The sequence below is a fragment of the Lacerta agilis genome, chromosome 16 (assembly GCF_009819535.1).
Source record: "Lacerta agilis isolate rLacAgi1 chromosome 16, rLacAgi1.pri, whole genome shotgun sequence".
In the NCBI taxonomy this organism is placed as follows: Eukaryota; Metazoa; Chordata; class Lepidosauria; order Squamata; family Lacertidae; genus Lacerta; species Lacerta agilis.
The window spans coordinates 32,198,943-32,223,147 of NC_046327.1; the positions used below are offsets into that span (position 1 = coordinate 32,198,943).

Genomic DNA, 24,205 nt, shown 5'->3' on the forward strand with positions numbered 1-24,205 from the left:
CAGGGCTGTCAAGCCAGCCCCTTTCATTGACACTCAAATTCACTTTCTAGCATGACAAGTGTTCATGCCATTTCCTTCCAGCCCACAGTCCCTTGCGTCAGCGTCATACAAAGCACAAAGCTAGGCAATGCATTCACCACTCATACGCTGGAGGAGGAGAAAGCAAAAAAACCACCCCACTGCGCCCTTACCTCATCCTGCTCCTCATGCTCCAAGATAGCCTGGAGAAAAGCTCTCCTTTCATGGCTGGAAGATTTCTGGTCAAACATGCCAGCCTGAATAACCTTTTGATCTACATTCAGCTTGTACTTGGCTGCAGCAAGGATCTTCTCTTCCACGCTGTTGACGGTGCAAAGGCGCAGCACACGGACTTCATTCTGCTGCCCGATGCGATGCGCTCGGTCCTGGGCCTGCAGGTCCTAAGAAAGGGAGAGAAGAAAGCTCTCACTGTTCAGAGAGTAGTTAAAATTCAGCTATCACTTTCATGCGTTTTTATGCACAGCACTTTAGAGAGATTCAACCCACAATACTCCAATGGATTAAGTTGCACCTATGTGAGATCAGTGTTGTTCAGAAACTACTTCTTAATTTACCACCATACATTTGCATAGTAGTAGTGAAGCTGCTGTGACTTACCTTAGGTCAGCCTGTGAACCAGTAGTGTGTCCTGACCCTTCCACTGAAGACCAGTGTTCTACTCTGTGGCCCATTCACGAGGTTATCAGAATAGCTGAGTGAGTGTGTGTGTCTTGGAAACTCTGGCGAAGGGTAATACAGAAACCTTTTACATAAATCTTGGTTTACAAAGCCGTAACTTAGGACCCGAGTATTTGAAGGAGTAGAAGAGTTTGGAAGAAGAGTTTGGATTTGATATCCCGCTTTATCACTACCCGAAGGAGTCTCAAAGCGGCTAACATTCTCCTTTCCCTTCCTCCCCCACAACAAACACTCTGTGAGGTGAATGGGGCTGAGAGACTTCAAAGAAGTGTGACTAGCCCAAGGTCACCCAGCAGCTGCATGTGGAGGAGCGGAGACGCGAACCCGGTTCCCCAGATTACGAGACTACCGCTCTTAACCACTACACCACACTGGCTCTCCTTCCCCATAGCTTCTGACCCAAAACTAATGATCGGTGGGAGAGGTCCTGTTTGTGGTCCCATCAGCAGGGGTGGCAAGGTGATTTAGGACAGTGTGTTTTCAGCATCGGTGCCCTGTTTAAGTCTGTTTCTGCTGAAATCAGGTAGTCTGCTAGATTCGCTAGATTCTGGCAGAATGTTAAAACTTTTGTCTAGCACTTTGGGGCATAATTGTGAGGTCTCTGTGCTGAAGGTATTAGCATGCCATTTTAAATATATTTTAATTGATATTTTAAATGCTGTATGGTTTTATGTAGTGTTTTGTATTACATTAAGTTAGCTGCCCTGGGCTTCCTTTAGGAAGAAGCATGGGATACAAGAAACATTGTTAATCAAGGAGCTTCCCAAAGACATCCATGGCATAGTTTGTTCAGTGTAGGCCAGATTGCTTTAGGAGGTGATAGGAAGATTTTAACCCCAAGATTCCCATCATGTTTGGCACAAAGCACCCCCACCCCATATTCAAGGGAGCCTCAGTTTTTACTATAGAGAAGCACTAACATTCTGGATTCTGTTGAACTTCAGTAATCAAATAGATATGCATTTACTGTAGACCAAAGTACAGCAAGACACAGAAAAGCTCTTCTTCTTTTGTATCAGTTCAACAGATAAGACAGGCATACCACAAATTTATCATTACCAACCTCACCCCACCCCACCCCACTCCACTCCCATACTAGTATTCATTTTCAAAAAACTTCATTCTGAAGCTCACAAATGCATTTTATTATTACCTGGTGGGGATTCCAATCACTGTCAAAAATGATCACAGTGTCAGCAGACTGTAGGTTTAGCCCCAGGCCCCCAGCTCGGGTACTCAGCAAAAAAATAAAATATTCAGAGCCCGGCTCATTGAACGTTTTCAGCAGCATGCCACGGTCTTCCGCTTTAGTTGTTCCTTTAAAAGTAGAGAGACAAGAGTGGTTTTCCCCCCACTGCTACAAATTTTTGGTTTGAGTAGAAAGCCTGTCATCTTTAAGAACCCCAGAAATCTGGGTAAGCCTAGCACTGGTCCACAGAGGGAAAGTATTTTTTTATACTGGGAACCAACCAAGTTGAGATATACACCCACATTCCAAAATGTCTGGAGAGCTTGCATATCAATTTAACTATTTAAGTTCCTAATGGTATTACAAAAGACAACTTACAATCAGAGAACAATCAGGTGGTTTGGATTAGCAGATACTGTCTTGGGGTGGGGTGGAGAGGGGGAAAGGGAAAAGAGAGGACAGGGAAGTTGGTACTGGTGCTTTCTCCCAATCCTGCCTCTTCCTACTTCTGTACTCCAAACTGGGGATAAGAGGGGAATAAGATAGAAATGAACACTCAGCTGCACACCAGTACCTGCAGTAAAAAGGCACCATCCTGCTTTTGTCCACTATCATTCACCAAGGAAACCATTGGGGCAGGCTATGTTAAGGCCAATTTACAAAAGAGTTGTGGCTGCTGTTTCTACATGGTTGGGACCCCCAGACTCAACTAGCAATATTTACTGACCTACAATCACACACTGCAAGTGGATCATGTAGCAAGTTCCTAGGTCAGCATTGCTGGTGACATGGGGGGTAGGGTACGTGATCTGCCAGGCCTCTGTAGTCGTTGAAGTAGCAACCATGTAGGGCCTACGCTGATGACATAAACAGGCTTCTGTTTTGCCCAGTGTAGGCCATCAACTCTGGCCTTCTCTGTTACTAGCACAATACAAGCAGACCCCAATTTTTGACCAGTGTTGGGGGTCACATGTGCAGCACATGATGCTACTGGACTGTCCCCTGTCAGATTGTAAATATATCAAACTTTATGGCATTCACTTGGGAACACACCATAAAGGCCTCATTCCCATGCAATGTGAAGCATCATGTGTAGAGGGGGAATGAGTTCAAGACCTGCCCTTGATCTTACCTCACAAACCATCCTTAAAATGGAAAAAAATGTGTGAACAGGGTCACTGCCACTAATTAAGGAACCAGTTGACAGGGGGAGGAAAGGAAACATGAAAACTGAAGTAATAAAAGGCTGGCATAACCAAAGAGGAATAAATAGAGGAAATGTGCTCAAATCCTCTTGTGATAGAGGAACATATCTGCCCAAATGTTTAAACGAATGGCATTTCGGGATCATTACTAAAAAAAAAAAAAGGAGCCATCATTTCAAGAGAACCACCTGCAAGGGGGTGTCATTGGGAAAGAGTATGACATGAAGGATGGAGGGGAGGGAGAACCATGGCAGGTCACTGTAACTTAACATGACAGTGTCTGGTTGCCATTCTGAAATTTGAAAGAGAAATCAACTTGTGAATGTTTGTAGCAGAGAGGAAGAATTGGAAATGGTGCAGCCAGAACACTGTAAGCTTAGCATGAAGTGGGCCCAGTGGGGGAGGGAAGTGCTCAAATTCCTACATGATGGCTCCACACGCTACACCATGGGCCATACAGGATCACACCCCAAAACTGCACGTGCCAAGAAAACTTTCCTATGCACTGAAGTTAGTGCGTTTCACTTTCTTACAATGCTCCACACACACAGCCTGACTAAAGACATACAGAGAGACTACATGAAGAAGGGGACTTCATTAATTGTGTGCCAAATCAGGTCTTCATATAACATTACAGGCCCTAATGCAAAACTCACCATCTAGCCTGAGGTATTTGAAGCCACGGTAAGCAAAATAATCTTCCATTATGGTCATGAGGGAGGTCATCTGACAAAAAAGCAGCACCTTGTGGTTGGTAGCTCGTAACTTGGGAAGAATCCGATCTAGGAGCTCAAACTTCCCTGAAGCACGGTACAGGTCAAGCCTGGTTTAGAACATGAGGAAAAACAAATAAACTGTTTTCTTCTGGTATAGCGGCTTTTAACATTCTGCCTTCAGGGACCTGCTTTCACATCAATTTATCTGCCAAGCAATGCTTGTGTGTTTGCGGTGGAAGTCTTGTATGTTCAGTGGATACTGGGAATTCTTCAGGAAGCACAGCAATTTTACACAAAGCCTGGCCCTGACTGGATCTTCTTTTTAACTGTGTGAACTGACAGTGTGGGTCAATCAATCATAACATAACATAACATAACATAACATAACATAACATAACATAACATAACATAACAAACATAACACAACACAACACTTGGCAAGTGTTAGCGCCCAATGATGAGAAGAGGCCTGGTCTTTCTCCTGGAGAAATAAAGAACTCACCAAAACCCCTCAATGAACAATAGAGGGTTTTGGGGTTCTGAGGGCACTTTCAGCCTAACCAAAATCCTTTTACTGAGGAGAAAGCAGGGAGCGATCCCACAATTACTCAGAAGCAGCCTGTCGAATGTCTCTGGAAGCTCACAAGCAGGGCACAAAAGTCTCCTCCTCCTCTTCAGCATTTGGTTTCAGAGATTACTCAAGAAAATGTGTCAGGTTCATACTTGATAAAAACATGCACTTCCTAAAGTTCTTTGTGGTGGCCAACTTACCCTTGCACAATGCCTCCAGTGAAGCCTAAGTGCTCAGAAAAGGATTCCTACAACAAAACATAAGAAAGGCAGTCTAAGCATGAACAGAACAGGCCAAACTATTTTTCAGAAATGGTTTTCTCTAAGAGATAAAGGTCCACATGCTTTAGTAACATGCAAAGAGATAATGGTAAACAATAATTAACTTTTCAGCTATCATAATCAATATTATGACAATTGTAAAATCTAAGCACCCTACAAATAAATTGATACTTCAATTGGGTTTGAAATCTTTTTCAAACATCACTGGATTTCACAACTGTAAGCTTTCCATATAGATTCCAAGATTCCATCATTAAGCCATCATTAAGCCCAGGCTTTGCCAACCGGGTGCCCTCCATATCCTTTGAACTAGAACTATGATGGCTTTGCTGACTGCTGTCAATGGGAGTTAACAGTCACAAGCACATGAAGGGCACCAGGTTGGTAAAGGCTGATGCACTATATACAACCACATTAAGAGACTACTGGACCAGGCCAATGGTCCATCCATTCCAGCATCCTGTTCTCACAGTGGCCAACCAAATGCCTGTGGGAAACCCGCAAACAGGATCCAAGCACAAAAACACTCTGTCCCCCCTGTGGTTTCCAGCAGCTGGTATTCAGAAGCATTATTGCCACCAACTGTGGAGGCAATATAGCCATCATGGCCAGCTTTTGATAGCTCTCTCCTCCATGAAAAGGGACTTAAGAAGAGCCTAAACAGTTAACTTTTGGATCCTCAAATTGTGGGGTAAATCAGGGTGGTGGGTGCATGAGTGTGGACAAGGAGAAGGAGCTGCATCCTTACTGAAACTGTATTTAATATTCTCACAGGAAGTCACAGCAGCAAGAAGCATGCAACTGCATGTCAGATTCCCCATGTAGCTGCACAGCAAAGGCCCAGCATTGAGGAGGTTCCAGAAGGTAGAATAAGTTGGGGAGCGGGACAGAACTGAATAGAAATGGTGAGTGAATCTAACATTTACGAGACATCCCATGCCCAAACTACTTTGTAGGACAGGAAGGAGAACCTGTGGTCTTCTAGATGTTGTTTGACTACAACTAACATCCCAAACCATTGGCCATTTTGGCTGGGGCTGATGGGAGTTGTATTTCAGCACCATGGGAGGCTGCAGTTCCTCATTCCTGCTAAAGAACAAGTACTCCAGCAAAACGTTTGGCCCATCATCTTCATTGCTAGTTGCCCTCATTGAGCAGGCTGAAAATGTCAACACCAAAAACACTTCTTTACCTCTATGTGCTGAAACATGTAGGGATGGTTGCAAATCTTCCTCAGCTGCATAATAGTGTTCATGAGCGTTTTTGTACCACCTTTGCCCTGGAAAAATAAGACAGCACTACTCAAACATTTCTCCCTAAGTGGACTACAATTATTGATACCAATGTGTGCAAAATCCTATTTTTTTGGGGGTGGGTGTTAAACTATTTATGGCATATTTCATCACTGTGCTTCCTAATAAATCTATCATTTTCTATCTAGGGATTAAACCATGGAACAGATGTTGGACAGTACAGGAACCATGGCAGAGACCTTCTTTTGCCTTATTTCACAAAGTGTGTGTTTTGTTTTGGCGTTTTTGCTTGAGCAGTGTGCAACCAGAAAGGCTGACTGCATAATTTCATGAAGGTGCCCCTCTTCACAAAAGTTATTCAAGCAACTATGTTGCAACATCACATTTTAAAAAATGAGCACCACTGCAGGAAAGCTTCTGACCCTGATACTGCTACAAATTTTAGAACTAGTAAGAAATTTTAAAATTACGTTTCAAAACAGTGTTATGGTCAGATACAATTATTGTTCGTCCAATGGCTTGTGTAAAGAGAGCCAATGTTTCTTCATCATGAATCTGAAGGCCCTCAAGAGCCCAAACCCAAATTCTTTAGTAAAATGGCTGCTTTCCCCTCTGAAAAAACACTGTCTATCATAACAGCATGGGACACAGGTGGTGCTGAGGTCTAAACCACAGAGCCTAGGGCTTGCCGATCAGAAGGTCGGTGGTTCGAATCCCCGCGACGGGGTGAGCTCCCGTTGCTTGGTCCCAGCTCCTGCCCACCTAGCAGTTCAAAAGCAGGTCAAAGTGCAAATAGATAAACAGGTAACGCTCTGGCGGGAAGGTAAACGGCGTTTCCGTGCGCTGCTCTGGTTCACCAGAAGCGGCTTAGTCATGCTGGCCACATGACCCGGAAGCTGTCTGCGGACAAACGCCGGCTCCCTCGGCCTAGAGAGATGAGCGCCGCAACCCCAGAGTCGTCCACGACTGGACCTAACGTTCAGGGGTCCTTTACCTTTATCATAACAACAATCCTTGCATGAAAAGAATAAAAACACTCATTGACTAGACTTGGCAATAAGATGCCCGTCCTTACTGTACATTAGAGAAAAAGGCTGAAGTCCAAACCTTTTTGTCCTTCTCTGATCCATCTGTAAGCAGCACTCCCTTGGCTTGCATGTGTCTATAAAGTACCCTTTGTAATGCAGACATATCACACTTAATCACATATTCCACCTGTTGTGAACAGAGAGAGGAGATATTAATTCATGAAACTGCATTCACAAAGCATGGATCCAAATAACCTGCACTTCCTGAGTTTGGGAGATTTTATTGCTTTCAGAGTCTTCAGACTTGTAGAAATCTTTGAGTAGCAGTATTTGGGAGGCGGTTGGGGAGAAGGTTCTAAGTTCAATCAATCCCTGGTACCTTTAGGTAGGGCTGGAAAAGTTACTCTGTCTGAAACCTTGGAGAGCCTGCCTGCGCCAGTCAGTGTATACAGTACTGAGATAGATGGACCAATGGTCTCTGACTTGGTATAAGGCTTTCCAAAGAGTCCCCACAAATGGTTCCTCATCATCCTGGAAAAAAGTAACAGGAGGGGTGCCAAAGGGTTCTGTCCTTGGATGAGGAATAGAGGGGATGCTAATCAAATCTGCAGATGACAACTAACTGGAAGGGTTATCTCATATTTTAGAAAACAGAATCAGGATGCAAGATGACCTTCACAGATGGGAAAACTGGGCCCAACCCAACAAAATGCTTTTTAACAGGGACAAATGAAAGGTTCTGCACTTAAGACAGGAATAACCAGATGCACAAATTTAGGATGGGGGACACTTGAGGCAGGGGGTGGGGTGGAAAGGTTTGGAGCAGGTCCAGCTTGTTTCCTGAGCTCCTCATTGCTACTAGTGGGGGTGGGAGGGGAACAAAGCAGAGAAAGGTTTTTCCCTTCATTCCTGCCCCATTTTAAAATGCACTTTCTTCTCTCTAATTGGTCAGCAGCATTAGACTGGGAAACGAAGGAAAACAAGAAGCTTTCTTCTCTCCTGCCATGTAAAAAGAGAAGGAAGCTTGCATTTCAAAAGGCATTTTCCCTTCTCTCCTTCCCTCCACGGCTTCACACAGCAGCAGCAGTGAGGGACAGGGATGAAAGGGGTTGGGGTTTGGCGACATGTAAAGGAGGAAGGGGAGTGGTGGTTTCGGCAAGCTGTGAGGGGAAGTTGTTTTGGGGGCTGAGCTGCAAGAGGAAGGATTTGGGGAGGCACGCTGTAAAGCGAAGTGGGACTTCATCAGGCAGGAGAGTTTGGGGGTATAAAGAGAGGAGGGGGATTTTTGAGGGGTTAAAGAGTAAAGGAAGGATTTAGGGGAGTGAGGTAAAAAGGGAGGTTGAACAGGCAAAAAGGGAGAGTGGGGTTTGGTTGGGTGCAAAGGGAGAGAGTTGGCGAGCAATGTAAGTAGGGGTACAACCCCTAGTATATAAAAAAGAGATTTTTAAAAATATATTAATATTAATGCATTTCTTGAGCACCCTTTCACAGAAAAAAGCTAGTAAGAGAGCTGCTGAGCAAATCCTAGGACATAGCAGACAACCAAACAGAGGTGAGGCAGATTTGAGTACCACCATTTCCCCTTCAGAATAGTGTTTATCCACCAGTTTGCAGACTCAGTTTTCAGGTAGTGGAACTGTGGTGGCTGAACAGTTGGTTTTGTAATCTCTGTGGTTATACCGAGTATGTCCAAAGATTCCAAACAAACGAAATTTAAGTTCTCCATGGCCATGTCTGTTTTATAAGGAGGGCTTGTGTTGCAGAAAGGTGAGAAAGATCCGAGCCCTATACAATAGCAACATGGAAATATGAAGACCTTTGAGCTGGAAACACCATGGTGGTGGTGAATCTCTTTTAGTTGTTTAGCAAGAATTACAGAAGTTATGAAAGGGCCCCAAACTTCATGACTGATGATTCCTCTGATTGCACTGGAAGCTGATATTCATGTAGCCAGCAGATCTGTCAGAAGAGAGCTCTCCTGGAGAGCAAAATTTGGCATTGAATGCAGATGTGAGGGATCTCATCTGCATGAAAGGATCTCATTTACCCTACGCACAATATAGGGATCTGTGATGACACTGACAATGGTGATAAGTTACAGTAATGCTGAGATGAAGGCAGTTAGGTCAGCTTCTGCCAAACAACATTTGTTTGGGATTCCTCTATGGATAAATTTGCCTTAAGTCATCAACTTTAGGATGGTGGTTGTTTTTTTTGTGAAACTCATTACAACAGATCTTTCTGATATCTAATAGTCAAGTAGACCTCATGGGATCTCTCCTGGGTCAGATGCCCAGGAAACAGCTGTTAGCAAAAGTATAAGGAAAGAATGAATCAAAAAGACTCAGGACATGCCCTGGTTGTGATCTCATTCTGAAAGGGAAGAGGTAGTAGTCAGTGCAGCTCACTGGAGTAGGATCCAACCATGCCCTGGGAGAGATCAAATAGCATAATTGAATCAGAAAGCTCTTATTCTATCAGCCTCTGAGTTCTACACCCCTGATCTAGGATGCAGATCACAGAATAGGCCAACCAAGTAAATTCTATGGCCTTTAAAATGTGTTTGTGGGAAGGGGGTTATTGGTTTTGATTTATTATGCAGTTTGTTTTCATTTTGTATTTTTATGTTGTGAACTGTCTTATGATCTTTGGATGGTGGTATACAAATTTAATAAACAGGAATAATAATGAACTGGGGTCGGTGTGTGCACTGAGAGTGAAGGACGAAATACTGCCAGAACTATTAGTTCCACACTCATTTTTTGCTGCCTTTCTTTTCATGCCCTACAGAATGAAGACAGCTGCACCAAAAGCAGGGCTTCCTTTCCTCCCACAAACTATGCAGTGCTCAGATTTTTCTCTGCAACCACAAGAGCTAGAAATGGAATACAAGACAGAAATATTCCCACGAAGTTAAATATTACAATTGATTCCAGGCTCTGTGTTGGGGATGGAGCATCACAACCCTAAATTCTAGACAATAGTCAGCAAAAAAAGCCACAAGTCGTCAAAAGCACACAGAGGAGCATCTTACGCCTGAAGTAATGAAAGATGTCTTTAGTAGCAGTACCTCAACCTTCTTTGAGATTACATGAGTGGCCCATTGATACATATCAAGCTTTATTCTGAGGCAAGCCATTTGTTTGTCTAGTCTTGTACTGTACATTCTGCTGGTGGCTCTCCAAGTTTCCAGCTCTAGGTCTTTCCCATCTCAGCTACATCAGAACCATTTTAGTATGGTACTGAACTGCCACTCTACAACTGAACCATCACACCTCCCATGTCCCAAGCCTCTCTACAGACTTTCCTTGATTAAACAGAGTCTCCAGCAGCCCCTTCAAAACAAGTGAACTAGGAATGATGTTACGCAGAAAAATTTGCATATGGACAACATGATATGAAAGATTCCTGCTAAAAGCTGGAATATTGCCTGCTTTTTAAGTGTTACCTTTTCAGGCAGCTGTGCTTCTACCTCCTTCTTTAACCTTCTTAGCAGGAAGGGACGCAACACTTTGTGCAAACGACGGATAATTAGAATAGTTTCTTCTTCATTTAAATCCACCTGTTTTTAGTTGCACACAGATTCAAGGAAACAAGTGTTATTTAAATATTTTTTCCCCAACATCACTAGAAAAGAAGTATGATCACTTTCAGACAAAAAGCCCATACTATCATTATTAACTATGTTAACAATAAACAATAAAACCATGAACCAAAAAAATTCACTTCACTGATTCATCTCTAATCCCCCAAAATGATCACAATCGCCGTAGTAATTACACAATCTCACATATCAATAGATAGATAAATGCAGCAGGGTTGAAGAAGATATTTGACAGCAAATCCAGACTACCAAAGAGCTGTAAAATGGCCAAGGAGGGCACAATGCTTAACCCCTCCTGCACCTGATGCTTCCCCTACAACCCCCTTTCCCAGCAGGGGTTCCAGACAGCCTTTTTGCTGCAACAGATATGAGTGCTGTCTCTTAAGGGAAAAGCAGCAGGGAACGGAAGGGTGAAGCTTTAGTACATTCCTCCTGCCATCCATTTCTCCGTTTCAAATCCTACAGCCCTTTTGCTGATTGACAGCAACCTGGCGTCCAAGAGGCAAGTCTACTTAATTTGGCCCCAGTCACCATGGTTACGGATGCTCTAATTTACCAATCTGTAACCTTGACTTAAAATGCTGTGAGCGTCAAGATTACAACGTGGCAAATTAGAGGAAACAAGAAGAGGAGGGCGGGAGCGAGGGAGAAATGCAACAATTTCTCTTAAAGAGCTTGGAATGAGGAAACTCTTCACCCAGAAGTCAAACCAAATGTAATCACAGGGAAAATGTGGATCTTCTGTCCCTATTCATCTTCTGCCCCAAACTATTTGAAGTGCCCCAAACTATTTGAAGTGGCATAGTATTTTAAAACTCTACCTCAGAGTGAGCACTGTCTTTTAAATGCAAAATATTAAAAGCAAACACCAGAAAGGTGTTTTTCTTTAGCAATGCCTTCTACTATGGGTTAATTGCAGTCCCATCAGTACTTACTATATTGAACAATACAAAGTGGAAGAGAGACCTTGAAAGGAAATTCACCACTGCATCTGATCAGAACAGCATGCTGCGTGCATGTATACTAAGACGGTCAACAGCAAAGTCAATTCTAAAAGTAAATGTGACCTAACTCTTGAGCTCACTAAAAGAATGTACAAAACATTAGAAATGCTGTGCCAACTGACCTAATCATTGCAATAAAACTATTTGGAGTCACACAGAATCACAAGACTCTAATAAAGCAAACTGGTTAAAAACAGTATTTTTCAGCCCTTTAAAAAAATTGTAAGACATCTGTATCACATTCTGACACCCTAAAGAAATCCAACCCCCCTCCCCCTAAGAAAAATTAAATAAAAACTGGTAATATTTATGGGTGACTGGACAGTGCAAGGAGGGGAAAGTGAAGGTGGAAGACTGCAAAATTTCATGGGACTAACAGGGAATGACTCCAGAGCATGGAGTGAAAAACCCTGGGTGAAAAATGCTGGCAGATGCTTCTTCCTGCGATTACCTTTTCTCCAGTCATGGCAAAAGGAGCATTAAACCACTGTTCAAATGTGCTACAGCTCTTGAAGATAGTTGGAAGGAGAAAGTTGAGCAGAGCCCATAGTTCAGGCAGCTTATTCTGTAGTGGAGTCCCTGTGAGAAGCAGACGACGTGGAGCTACATAGTGTGTATTCAGGACTTGGGTTAGCTTGCAATGGTGGTTCTTCATTCGGTGACCTTCATCAACAATCATGTACTTCCAACGAATCTGGTGATGCAGGACAGTAACCAAATCTACTTTACTTAAGTGTTTACTTCTCAGGTATGATTATTAGGCTTTCAATACAGCACAGTTCACCCCACAGCAAGGTGATAGTTTGGATGTAGCTAGGTATCTGTTGAACTAGTTCAGTTTTAATTTGCACCTAAGAAAAATGCAGGGGAATATTCACTATGCCACTAATCTGTAGAAGCAATATAACAGGTAGAATCAATATAATAGAAATATTGAAGACGGGGAAATTCTCACCATCCTCAAATGCTCCAGAGAAATGTGACTTCTGAAGCATCCCACATAGGCTAAACTAGTGCTATGGCTCTTGTGAGCAATTACTCAAATGTAATCATGATGAGAAAGTTGTGTATTGGCACTTATTAATACCCCATCTTGGCAATATCTCCTAGGACGCTGCTGTTGCTATACGGCAAAGGGTCCGATGATGGCAGTTGAAGTTAATGAGCCATACGAGGCAGCTGTCATGTGGGCTGATAAAAGCCGTTATTTGTTTTCGTCCTTTCAATATTGCTTTTTATTGAAAATTTAACAAGGACATAACACAACAGAGCACATGCAGTGTTATTCATGCAACCAAGACAAACCACAACCAATGAGCAAATAATACTGTACAGGTGTTACTGCAGCAAAAGTATCTCACCCAATTGAGAACAGAGAAGCAAGAGATTGCATATCATATTCAACCACAGTACTATATGCAACAAGTGCCATTTGCATTAGCTGAATTACTCTTCTTTTTAAAAAAACCAACATACTGACATGTACACTACACTCTTTCTTTCTCTCTTTCATTATGGGTGAGACGGGTGTCTGCTCTGAATCAGAGGAGAGGGGCCTGCCACTTTGAATTGCTTCAGAAGACATAACTGACACGATCCATCTTGAAGATCTAGTGACTGGGAGAGGACACCACAGTTTAATTTAGCGATGGGGAAACCTGTGGCTTGGCAGATGTTAACTCCAGTTCCCATGAGCCCCAGCCAGCATTGACGGTGATCAAGGAAGGAACATCTGGAGAGCCATAGGTTCCCTGTCCCTGGTTTAAAAGGACAAAATAGGCAAGGTTTCTCCATTTTTCAGTAATCAAGAAAATGTTATGCATGGTGGTGGTGGGGGTGTTGTAAATGCTTCATTTATCTATTATTCTAATACTAATAATGTCTATTACTTAACGTTAGTTTTGCAAGAAAAGCTGTCTAATATTGTCTATACTTTTAGGATACCACAATGATTTATTTCTAGAACTAATGGAAAATCAACACACCAGCAAATCCTGCTTTCAAATAGGAAAGCCTCACCTTTGCAAGAATGTGCTTATCTTTGATGATATATTCATATGTAGTGAGCAAAACATTAAACTTCCCACTTCGAAGCTGAGGTACAAATGCCCGTCTTGCAGCTGGAGAGCCCTAACAAAAAAGAATTAAGAAAAACTAAGCAAGAATTTGGAGAAATAATTGACATTTGTGTTGCACTTGTGGCTGCGAAACCCCTGACTCTGTCTGTCTGAGCTAGAACATGAGCATTCCTTCTTTTGTATTTATTAAGTTTTCCATTTTAACAATCCAATAAAAACCACATTAAAACATTCCAAATTATAATACAATAAAAAAGCCAAATATTCATGCCAAATTATATATCTTTGGGTGACTTCCCATGCTCTGAAGTTCGGGGAGTGATGATCTAATATGAACATGAGCATTCCAACTAAGTTGTCTGCAGTCAAGATTTAGCAAAGGGAGGCAAACAAAAGACAGGGGCTTTGTGGGGCTGGCTAAGGGAAACTTAGATACAAGGAATATAGAGCCGATAGGCTGGGAGGGATTATAAGAAAAACACAAATAAGCAGGAACAGGAAAGGTAAATTAAAAAGGAGCACTGAAGAAAAAGGCAGAAGGTACAGGGAGATGACAGAGAAAGAAGGGTTAATGGGAAGGCCTGATGAAGATATAAAACTTAAGGAAACAGAAATTTCCTTTTCACACACAGGTCTGAGGGATTGTGGGGGGAAGCTGTGTATTATTTGCAGGAAAGAAGTTGAAAAGCAAGAGGCTTTGGGGGAGGGCTGGCAACTTTGGTTTACAAAGAAATATGCTGCACTTTGGAAAATAAGAAGAAAAAATAAGCTTTTTCTCTCTTTAACTTTAGAAAAAGCTTTTCTGTAGCAGTCCTGCTACACTGATGGGCAAGAGTAGTTTAAGAAACAGGAAGGTGACCCCGCCCCCAATATTATGCCACACTTGTTGCTGAATGAACAGGAAAATGCAACAATTTGCTTTCAGTCAGAGGATGCTTGGTTCTTTCCTTGGAATCTTAACTGACTCATCATTCCATCTTGACAAATTTGAAATGAAAATCTGAACCACAATACTTGCCTTGTATGAGACTTTAACCACAGAAGGAGCCCACTTATCAAATTCATATGCCCAGTTTGAGAGAGTTCTAGAACAGAAAAACAGCAAAGACTCCATTTTATAAAGTCACGAACCACACATAATACAAAAATTGGCAGTTTAAAGAATAAGAACTGTGTACAACCCCTTCAAAACAGCACATCACAAAAGCGCATTACAAATGTGCATTCACAACTGCCAGTTTATCAGGTGATTTAGTCAGCTGGAGATAAGAGTCAGTGTCACTGATCCTGAAACAGATTTTGACATGCAAAATTGTTTTTCAAGCAGCCATTTGTTTCATTAGCAAAGCTCATGTAATGCTTTTGCCATCTCTCTTGCAAATACTGCATCAAATAACGATATGAACTATGGACATAGTACTTCTTAAGAATAGAACACTAAAAGCCTCGGAGGAATAATACAAAGGAGACTAGTTCCATGTGGCACTTCAAATACAGTATTTACACATTTCATAGCACTTTTTGACTTCTGACCACCTGATTCAAATCAATCAACTATAGTTACATGGGATCAAATAACTGAATGGGATTAATCTGGCCTAGTAACATGCCTCAAAAAGTGGCCATGCTGTGGTTAGTGCAAACCAGTTTTTTGCCAAGTCGGAGTTAAATCATACTTCCAGCATTATACCAGCCACACTCCCAGATTTCTTGCTATGCTTAACAGGTCTAATATTTAACACTCCCCATTCTGAAAGTTACTTATACTATCGCCACACACACTCTGCTAGTCTTGCCCTGTTTCTATCATGTTTGCTGAATTTGGAGACCATATTTTGTTCATATTTCTGCACGAAGCAGACCAGCCCAGATGGCTGCATTAGAACTATAAAGGTGATATACTACAATAAGATATTTTGCATGAACACAGAAGCATTTGAATGTGACAATCCTTAAGTGGCAGATGGATCCAGTAGGAATACTTACGACAGAGGTACTATAATGAGGAACGGTCCATTGATACGTTTGTGCTCCATGAGGTATGTAATTAAAGCAATGGTCTGGATTGTCTTACCCAGACCCATTTCATCTGCCAGGATTCCATTTAGATTATTATTGTACAAGGATACTAGCCACTCTAAACCTTTAATCTATGGGAAAAGAAAAAGAAATGCTCACACGTTTCTGGACACATGGAGAGAAAATACTGTCAATACTTGCTTCCTCTTTTGCAATTTTAAGCACATCTACAGCCAGCACAACTACCTAAGCTAACACTGCTCTGAAGTAAAGGGCCTTGCTTTCAGTTTCTCACCTGATACTGTTTGAGGACACCATTCACCATGAGAGTGGACTGTTTGTCTACCCTTTCAGTGACTGCATGAGCCACAGCGTAGTAGGACTGTAACCCCCTTGCCAGGGCTTGAGACACTCCATACTCGTCATCAACATCTTGCTTTGCATTCCTAAGGGAAAAGATTAAACAGGTTGGGAAAATGGGTTAAGAGTGAGAGAAAAAAATGAGAGAGAGAGAGAGAGAGAGAGAGAGAAACTTGGATCATATACCTAACTGGCAAAATCCTTACTAACTTAGAACATTTAAAAGAAAACTTAACCTTTTATAGCACAGGAAACAAAGACTATGGTTTGTTTGAGCGGAGTTATTGGTTGGTTGGTTGGTTTGTGGTGCATTTTTTGTGTAGGTTCAACCTAAATGTGGGAGATAAGTGTTTTAGGTTGGAAACTGGCATGAGGTTAAGGTGAAAAAACACCTCCTCTGAACTGCAGCATCATCCCAGTGAGCCTCCCCACCCTCTGGGCTGTGAGAGGAGTTGGGGCTGGGGTTTTTTTCTCTTTGGGGGAAGGCCCTGCCTTAAGTTCCTAGTATTGTGGGAGGGTTGTGGCCTCTGGAAAGATGGAGGGGTTGCAATACAGTCAAACCTCGGTTTTTGGACGTCTGGGCTGCCGAATGTTTCGGCTGCCGAACGCCAAAGACCCGGAAGTGAATGTTTCCGTTTTCAAACATGCCTCAGAAGTCAAACAGCGTCTGAGGCGTGTTTCTCAATTTCCCCCACTGAACTTGCTGACAGCCCTTTGGTCCTCGGTTTTTGACCGTTTTGGAAGTCTAACCGACTTCCGGAACAGATTACATTCGGAAACCAATGTTCCACTGTACAAGGAACAGTGAGGGCAGATCTAACTCTACACAGCACCATGGATCCCCTCTTCTAGGATCATTAAAGTGATCTATAACCTGTTTCTCTCTCAGGTGAATGACTGGGGGATCTGATAATATAATAATAATAATATTTATTATTTGTACCCCGCCCATCTGGCTGGATTTCCCCAGCCACTCTGGGCGGCTTCCAACAAAAATCAGATACAAAAATATTACACATTAAAAACTTCCCTGAAAAGGGCTGCCTTCAGGTTTTTTCTGAATGTCAGGTAGTTGTTTATCTCCTTGACCTGTAATGGGAAGGCATTCCACAGGGCAGGCGCCACTACCGAGAAGGCCCTCTGCCTGGTTCCCTGTAGCTTTGCTTCTCGCAGTGAGGGAACCGCCAGAAGGCCCTCGGCACTGGATCTCAGTGTCCGGGCTGAATGATGGGGGTGGAGACGCTCCTTCAGGTATACAGGACCGAGGCCGTTTAGGGCTTTAAAGGTCAGCACCAACACTTTGAATTGTGCTCGGAAACGTACTGGGGGCCAATGTAGATCTTTCAGGACCGGTGTTATGTGGTCCCGGCGGCCACTCCCAGTCACCAGTCTAGCTGCCACATTCTGGATTAATTGCAGTTTCCGGGTCACCTTCAAAGGTAGCCCCACATAGAGCGCATTGCAGTAGTCCAAGCGGGAGATAACCAGAGCATGCACCACTCTGGTGAGACAGTCCGCGGGCAGGTAGGGTCTCAGCCTGCGTACCAGGTGGAGCTGGTAGACAGCTGCCCTGGATACAGAATTAACCTGTGCTTCCATGGACAGCCGTGAGTCCAAAATGACTCCCAGGCTGCGCACCTGGTCCTTCAGGGGCACAGTTACCCCATTCAGGACCAGGGAATCCTCCACACCTTCCCTCCTCCTGTCCCCCAAAAACAGTACTTCTGTCTTGTCAGGATTCAACCTCAATCTGTTAGCCGCCATCCATCCTCCAACCGCCTCCAGGCACTCACACAGGACCTTCACGGCCTTCACTGGTTCTGATTTGAAAGAGAGGTAGAGCTGGGTATCATCCGCATACTGATGAACACCCAGCCCAAACCCCCTGATGATCTCTCCCAGCGGCTTCATATAGATATTAAAAAGCATGGGGGAGAGGACGGAACCCTGAGGCACCCCACAAGTGAGAGCCCAGGGGTCTGAACACTCATCCCCCACCACCACTTTCTGAACACGGCCCAGGAGGAAGGAGCGGAACCACTGATGCTGCTGCTGTGCTATATTTTTTAGCCAATTAGTTATATAAGTTTTTATCCATAGTTTATTGTTACTGAAATGTATTGCCTGCTTTTACTATAAATCAGCTTGAGATGAAAAATTTGTATGGTGAATAAATTAAATAAACATTCCCTTAATTTTTCACAAGTCATGACTATATTTAAAAATAATTGTATTATATGTCAAAAGGTAAAGGTAAAGGACCTCTGATAGTTAAGTCCAGTTGCGAACGACTCTGGGGTTGCGTGCTCATCTCGCTTTATTGGCCGAGGGAGCCGGCATTTGTCCGCAGTCAGCTTCTGGGTCATGTGGCCAGCATGACTAAGCCGCTTCTGCAAACCAGAGCAGCGCACGGAAACACTGTTTACCATCCCGCCGGAGCGGTACCTATTTATCTACTTGCGCTTTGACGTGCTTTCAAACTGCTAGGTTGGCAGGAGCAGGGACCAAGCAATGGGAGCTCACCCTGTCGCAGGGATTCGAATCGCCAACCTTCTGATCGGCAAGCCCTAGGCTCAGTGGTTTGGACCACAGCACCACCCATTACAGTGCACTAATTTTCACTTTCTGTTGGTCACCTTGGAGGCCTCCTGTCAGCCAGAAAGGCAGGCTGAAAATAATGTACACAACCAGAACCAGCTACTAACCCTGGATCTACGGTGTCCCTGATAACTATGTGTATATGGGGGTGGAGAGTAATAGCTCCTTCCCCAACTCCTATCCTCTTGGGAAGGGGGGAGCGAGAGAGAGAGAGAGATAGGGAGCAAGAGTCTTCTACTCATTGACTGTAGATGGAGAACTCTTCCTCTTGCCCCTTTGAAAGTGGGCTGCAGGAAAGGTAGGGCAAGAACAAGAGATATCAGAAGAAGGGCAACCTCTGCTCAAGCCTGTTTAACTACAGCCTTGTATCTTTCTGCTCCTGGGCATTAAAGGGATGCTGTGAGCCTTACTCAATAATGTGCCTTGCATCCACTTCAGATACATCATCGCTATCCGGATCTGGAATTTTCTTCTTCTCCTCCACAGGTAAAGCAGACTGAGAAGGTGGTGGTTGTTCCTCTTCCTCCTCCTGTCAGAAACAGAAACTGCATCAATTTTGATACGTATACCGACATAAAATCAAAATGCTTTCAATGCTGTCTTAATTAGGAGGACAGTCTGCTGAAAGACTTGTACACACTGACCAACCACAGGCAAAATCTCAAGAACTACAGCCTGTGTATATTTTAATATTTAACATGAAATTTATGTAGATACAACTTGTGGGCATTGACCATGCCTCCACAGCAGTCTTCTGGCTTATCTGCTACACCTGCACAGAACGCAATCAAGAAAATTGTGTGAAAGCTGAGCCATTCCTTCATACCTCTTCTTCCTCTTCTGATCCGCTTTCTTCACTGTCAGATCTTGGTGCTACTTCATATCTATTTAAACAGATATTAAAATGGCTAATATGGATAACATGGAAAAAATAGATAGGAAAATGTGATACTCTTAATTTTCTACTTAATCAGTCATGGAGAGCAATCTGACTAGGGTTGCTCCTTTTTTCTGAAGTCATGGGGGGAGTTTGCAGGAAGCAAGAAACTCAAGTATAGAAAATAGGGGTGTGTATTCTGTCAGTAGCACTGGGGGTGGGGGAATCTTGAACAGAGAAAATGAGACATTTCTAAAAAGCTATTCCCACTCCAGTCCCTTGTACACACAGCAAGAAGTAATCCCTAATATGCCCAAGGCTGGAAGGGAAAAATGTTTCTCTGATAAACAAGCAAAATCTAAGTTCACCACAAATCAAATTTTCTGTTTCCCCACACAGTGAGGGAAGCTATTGACTTGGGATTTCCACATTAGGGCAATATTGCTGAGTGGGAAAATCGAACAAAGAGAACACTTGCTCTGTAACATGCCATCCAACCAAAGGAAGGTTTCATGAATGTGAGCACCAAGTACATAGGAAGAGCCCTGTGGAATCAGACCAAGGAGCTACCTAAGCCCAGCATCCTTCCCCCCCACCCAACTGTGAACAGCTGGAGGCATCTGAGATGCCTTGCTAGAAACTGGTAGTCAGATTTACTGTCTCTTTATAGGGAAGCTTGATTTAAGCTAGTGGTTTTCAACCTTTTTGAGTCCACAGTGCCCTTGACCAACCACATTCTTTCTACGGCTCCCTCGTGGTAGCCATGTACGCTGGGGTTCCATCATAGGATGTGTGCATGTAGGGATTCCCCTGTTCCGCCCCCCACCCCACCCCATTCCCCCACATTCTGCCCTGCCCTGCCCCACCCCACCCTTTTCAGGTGCAGTTTTTTGTGTGCATGTAAGTGGGAGCAGCAGGAGCAGCAGCAGCACGATTCAGGCTGGACTGAGGTGGGGGAAGAGACAAAGATTGATCGATCTGCAGCTATGCAAGAATGATGTCAAGAGGGAGGGAGAGAGAAGGAGGGCCCTCCCATGCCATCCCTGAAAAATCGTTGTCACCCAAGGGTGCTGAGGCACACAAGTTTAAATCCTCTGATTTAAGCAACTGAGGCTTAAATATACCAATTATCCCCTTTTGAAAAAAAAACTTAGAGGCAAATTAAAAGCTAGCTTTTCTTAACAATCAAAGTTCAGAAGTAGTGGATGACCCCATGGATACGACTTTTGAACAAACAAACAGGATGCAGTTACACGGTGCTAATTTCATGGCAAAATACAAAGGATTAAATCTGTTGGCAACTTACCCAGGATTCATTTCTAACCAAGTATCCAGTTGTCCTGCTTTCGGTGCATCTGTGCCAGTAAGAATTTTCCCACTTTCTACATGGATCACTTTCACAGGTAGGTCACTCATTTGGCTGGTTTCATCCAAAGGCTGAAAAAACACAAATGTGTGTTAAACTTAATTGTTTTATATTTCCACAGTACAAAAAATGAGGGTCCCCAATGATGGTACTGTTTATGCCAGGGGTCAGCAACCTAAGGCTCATGGGTCAGAAGCGGCCCATGAGCCGCCTTCGAACTGAGCTGCCCACTCGCGCTAAACCGGCGCAGTGCGGCACCGGGACTTGCTTCTGTAGTGCCAGAAATTGTGTCTGTACACACGCAGATGCTGGAAATCGCACACATGCAATCCGGCACACGGAGGGATCTCCACGGGACCGATCTGGCCCAGGCAAGATAAACCTTGCTGACCCCTGGTTTATGCATCCTTTTTAAGAAGAAGTTGGGTGGTTACCTGTCATGTAGGATCTGGTTGAGATTCCTGCATTGCAGGCGATGGACCTTCAAGGTACATTCCACACTATAATTCTATGAAAAAAATGGCTTACTGAGAGCTTTTGTGACGTAGTGGACACTTTGTTGGACAAGGACAGGGCAACTTGCACATTCCTGCAGCTTTTGTAGTGCTTCACATATGTTTGTTTGATCAGAATAGACAAAAGGGTCAGAAGAAATTAGTGAGTACATGCAATGCTGTCTCTATGCCCTGCTAGCTTTTCCCACTTGGCCTGGGAGAGCAGGGCACTGACCAATTCCAGCTACGAAAGCTGAGGCTGCTGAACAAACTCTTGGGTTGGGTTACTGTTTAGGGGCTGTTTTGCTGTTGCTGTTATAGATATTAATTTTTTGTATCTCTATTTTTAGATCGTATTATTATTTACTAGTACATTAACCCTGTTAAATTAACGGGCGCTAGAACATATGTGGTCAAACTGTTGCCCTAGCAACGTCGGGGACATGCGCAGAGCTGACTGAGCGGCTCTCGCTTATCTCGTTGTTTTTTTCTAACAACGCGAGAGCCGCATGACGTAGCCAGCTCTGCGTATGGCGCCCCTGTTGCTCTAGCAACATCGGGAACACGCGCAGAGCGTCTCTGCGCTCCAAGTCCCAACGGCTGTCCGTGGGGCACATGCGCAGTAGCGCAATCCCACGGACGCAGGGACTGGACGCAGAGACACTTGCACTTTATTATTGATTTATGTGGAAATTGTTCAATTTGGTTGTGTATGTTTTAACGTGTTTTATTTATTGTTTATGACAACTTTTGTTATGTTTGTTATTATGCAAACCTCACATTATAAGGCTCTTTAAGCACTGCTTTAACTATGGAAAGGTGGCATACAAATAAAATTATGATTATGATACTATCTAAATGGCTGAAAATCTATGGTCTGTTTGCAGTGAAGCTGCGATAGGGAAGCTGCTGGCACATAAGGACCAGGAGACTTGGACTGAAATGACTACAGCCAGCTTATTTACAGTCTGGGCTTTGATGGTCCTCTCATGAGCTGGATGTTTATCATACTGAGCCTTAAGCAGTTTTATAACATTGTTACTTGTTTATACATGCAATTTATTCTTTGGCTTCTTTTAAGTTGATTCTTCAGCTCTTCTTTTTCCACAGCTTCTCGTTGAAGCCTAGCTACCATTGCTTTCATCTCCAGCCCTTTCATGATCTTTTCCAAAACCTTCATGTTCACTGCAGAGCTCATTTTTCAAACTTAGCTTTATTTCAACATGGTGGTGAGTTTCCTGTTTTAACTGTTTCTCCATCACTTTCAACACATTGACAATACTCTTGAGGTCATTTTGCATGAGGCAGCACTTGTGTGTTTCCTGTTTAATTTTCAACAACAAGTTTTCAAGCTTCTTCATTAGTTCATCTTTCTGCTTAAGCAGCTCATTTATTTTCTGCTGCGATTTTTCTAGGCTGGGCTCCACCACAGAATACTGCTTTTCAAAAAGCAGTTTTGTAGTTTCTTCTTTGAACCTCTCAGAGAGCTGGTGCTCAAATTGCCTTTAACCGCAGTGAAACAGCAATATTAAGCTTCACTGGCAGATTTCTGACGAACAATCTTTGTTGAAAGGCACAAAAATATGCGAGTTTTTTTTTAATCTGGGCAGCAGGAACCCTAACTTCTTCAGGCTAATGATTCTGCTGAACCTAAGAAGCAGATATTGAAATATGATCATATAAAGCTTGTGGAAAGCCCCTATAAGCAGGAACATCTACTCAGCCAATCATATTTCTTCTCTCTTTCCTCTATGAGGTCATGCTTACAGAACAATGCTGGTTGGTAAATGAGGTCATCACAATAGCTGTTTGAATATACTCATTTCTAGCTGACATTTGGAGCTGGAAGAAGGTATTACATGGTTTCCTTGAGCTTTTCATTTCCTTGTTCCTAAATACTATATATATAAATACTGTGTGTGTGTGTATATATATATAATGGCTTATCAGTTTAATTTAGATAGGATGCTGAGGCTGAATAGTCTTGATTTGTTCATTTTCCTTGTTCTTTTATTCCTAAATATTTTACAGATATATTAGATTTAGATTTAGTTACTTTCAGAGTTAGAACTAATTGCATTTTGCTATTTGTTGTGTGAAGATATATATAATTTAAGGATGCTAAAGTTGAATATTCTTCCAAAATCTTTCCAAATGCTCAAAAAACCTTAATCCCTAAAAGCTGAGCTTAGATAGGATGTTACAGGAAGGGCTATTCCTTTAGTATACGGCCAAAGTCTTTTATCAGGTAAGAGACCTGATGCTCTAATGATATACAGGTGAAACTCGAAAAATTAGAATATCGTGGAAAAGTCCATTTATGTAATCAATTTGAAAAGCAGTTTGAAAAGTTTGTAAAGAACCATCAGCTGGGTTGACTGTGGCAACTTAGTACAGCCTCTAGCCTACCAGGTAATGAAAATAGGTTTAGTTTTCAAGAAGCAATGAGAAACTTGTTTTTAACATTTCTTTCAATTTTCTCCTGAGAATGTTGATGCTGACTATCTTCTATAATTCATTTCCAAATAGTCAAAACCCTTAATCTAAGCCCTGTGGCTCAAGTGGTGGGTTTCCATGCCTTCCGCTTTGTCCAGACAATCCAAAACAGACCAAGGTTCAGGGCACTGATCCTGAGCCTCAGGTGGAACCTGCTACTACCACAAAGGAATCTGCTACACAGAATCAGGTGAGCTTTTCAGTGGGAAGTAATCAAAACATATAAAAGAACGTAAAGAAAGGACCAAATATTGAAAAGGCATGCAACAGAATTTACAGGATGAGAAGAGGTTATTGCCAGCACAAAAGCAACATAGGCAGTTGCTCTCCATTTTTGAAACTGTCATTT

General features: G+C 43.0%; 1 protein-coding gene across 16 annotated transcripts in view; it reads right to left on the reverse strand.

Annotated features, from left to right (window-relative positions):
- Positions 1-24,205, reverse strand: part of SMARCA4 (SWI/SNF related, matrix associated, actin dependent regulator of chromatin, subfamily a, member 4) — a 64,764-nt gene that overhangs the window by 17,155 nt on the left and 23,404 nt on the right. For all 16 annotated transcript variants that reach the window (XM_033172930.1, XM_033172929.1, XM_033172924.1 and 13 more), the window contains 15 exons: positions 20,807-20,937; positions 19,450-19,507; positions 19,034-19,152; positions 15,961-16,111; positions 15,633-15,796; positions 14,665-14,731; positions 13,588-13,698; positions 12,020-12,262; positions 10,409-10,522; positions 7,040-7,147; positions 5,872-5,958; positions 4,599-4,645; positions 3,768-3,934; positions 1,871-2,034; positions 192-419 (listed from right to left, as the gene is read on the reverse strand). In XM_033172930.1, coding sequence (XP_033028821.1) covers positions 192-419; positions 1,871-2,034; positions 3,768-3,934; positions 4,599-4,645; positions 5,872-5,958; positions 7,040-7,147; positions 10,409-10,522; positions 12,020-12,262; positions 13,588-13,698; positions 14,665-14,731; positions 15,633-15,796; positions 15,961-16,111; positions 19,034-19,152; positions 19,450-19,507; positions 20,807-20,937 — 1,959 coding nt within the window. The remainder of the gene's footprint in view (positions 1-191; positions 420-1,870; positions 2,035-3,767; positions 3,935-4,598; positions 4,646-5,871; positions 5,959-7,039; positions 7,148-10,408; positions 10,523-12,019; positions 12,263-13,587; positions 13,699-14,664; positions 14,732-15,632; positions 15,797-15,960; positions 16,112-19,033; positions 19,153-19,449; positions 19,508-20,806; positions 20,938-24,205) is intronic.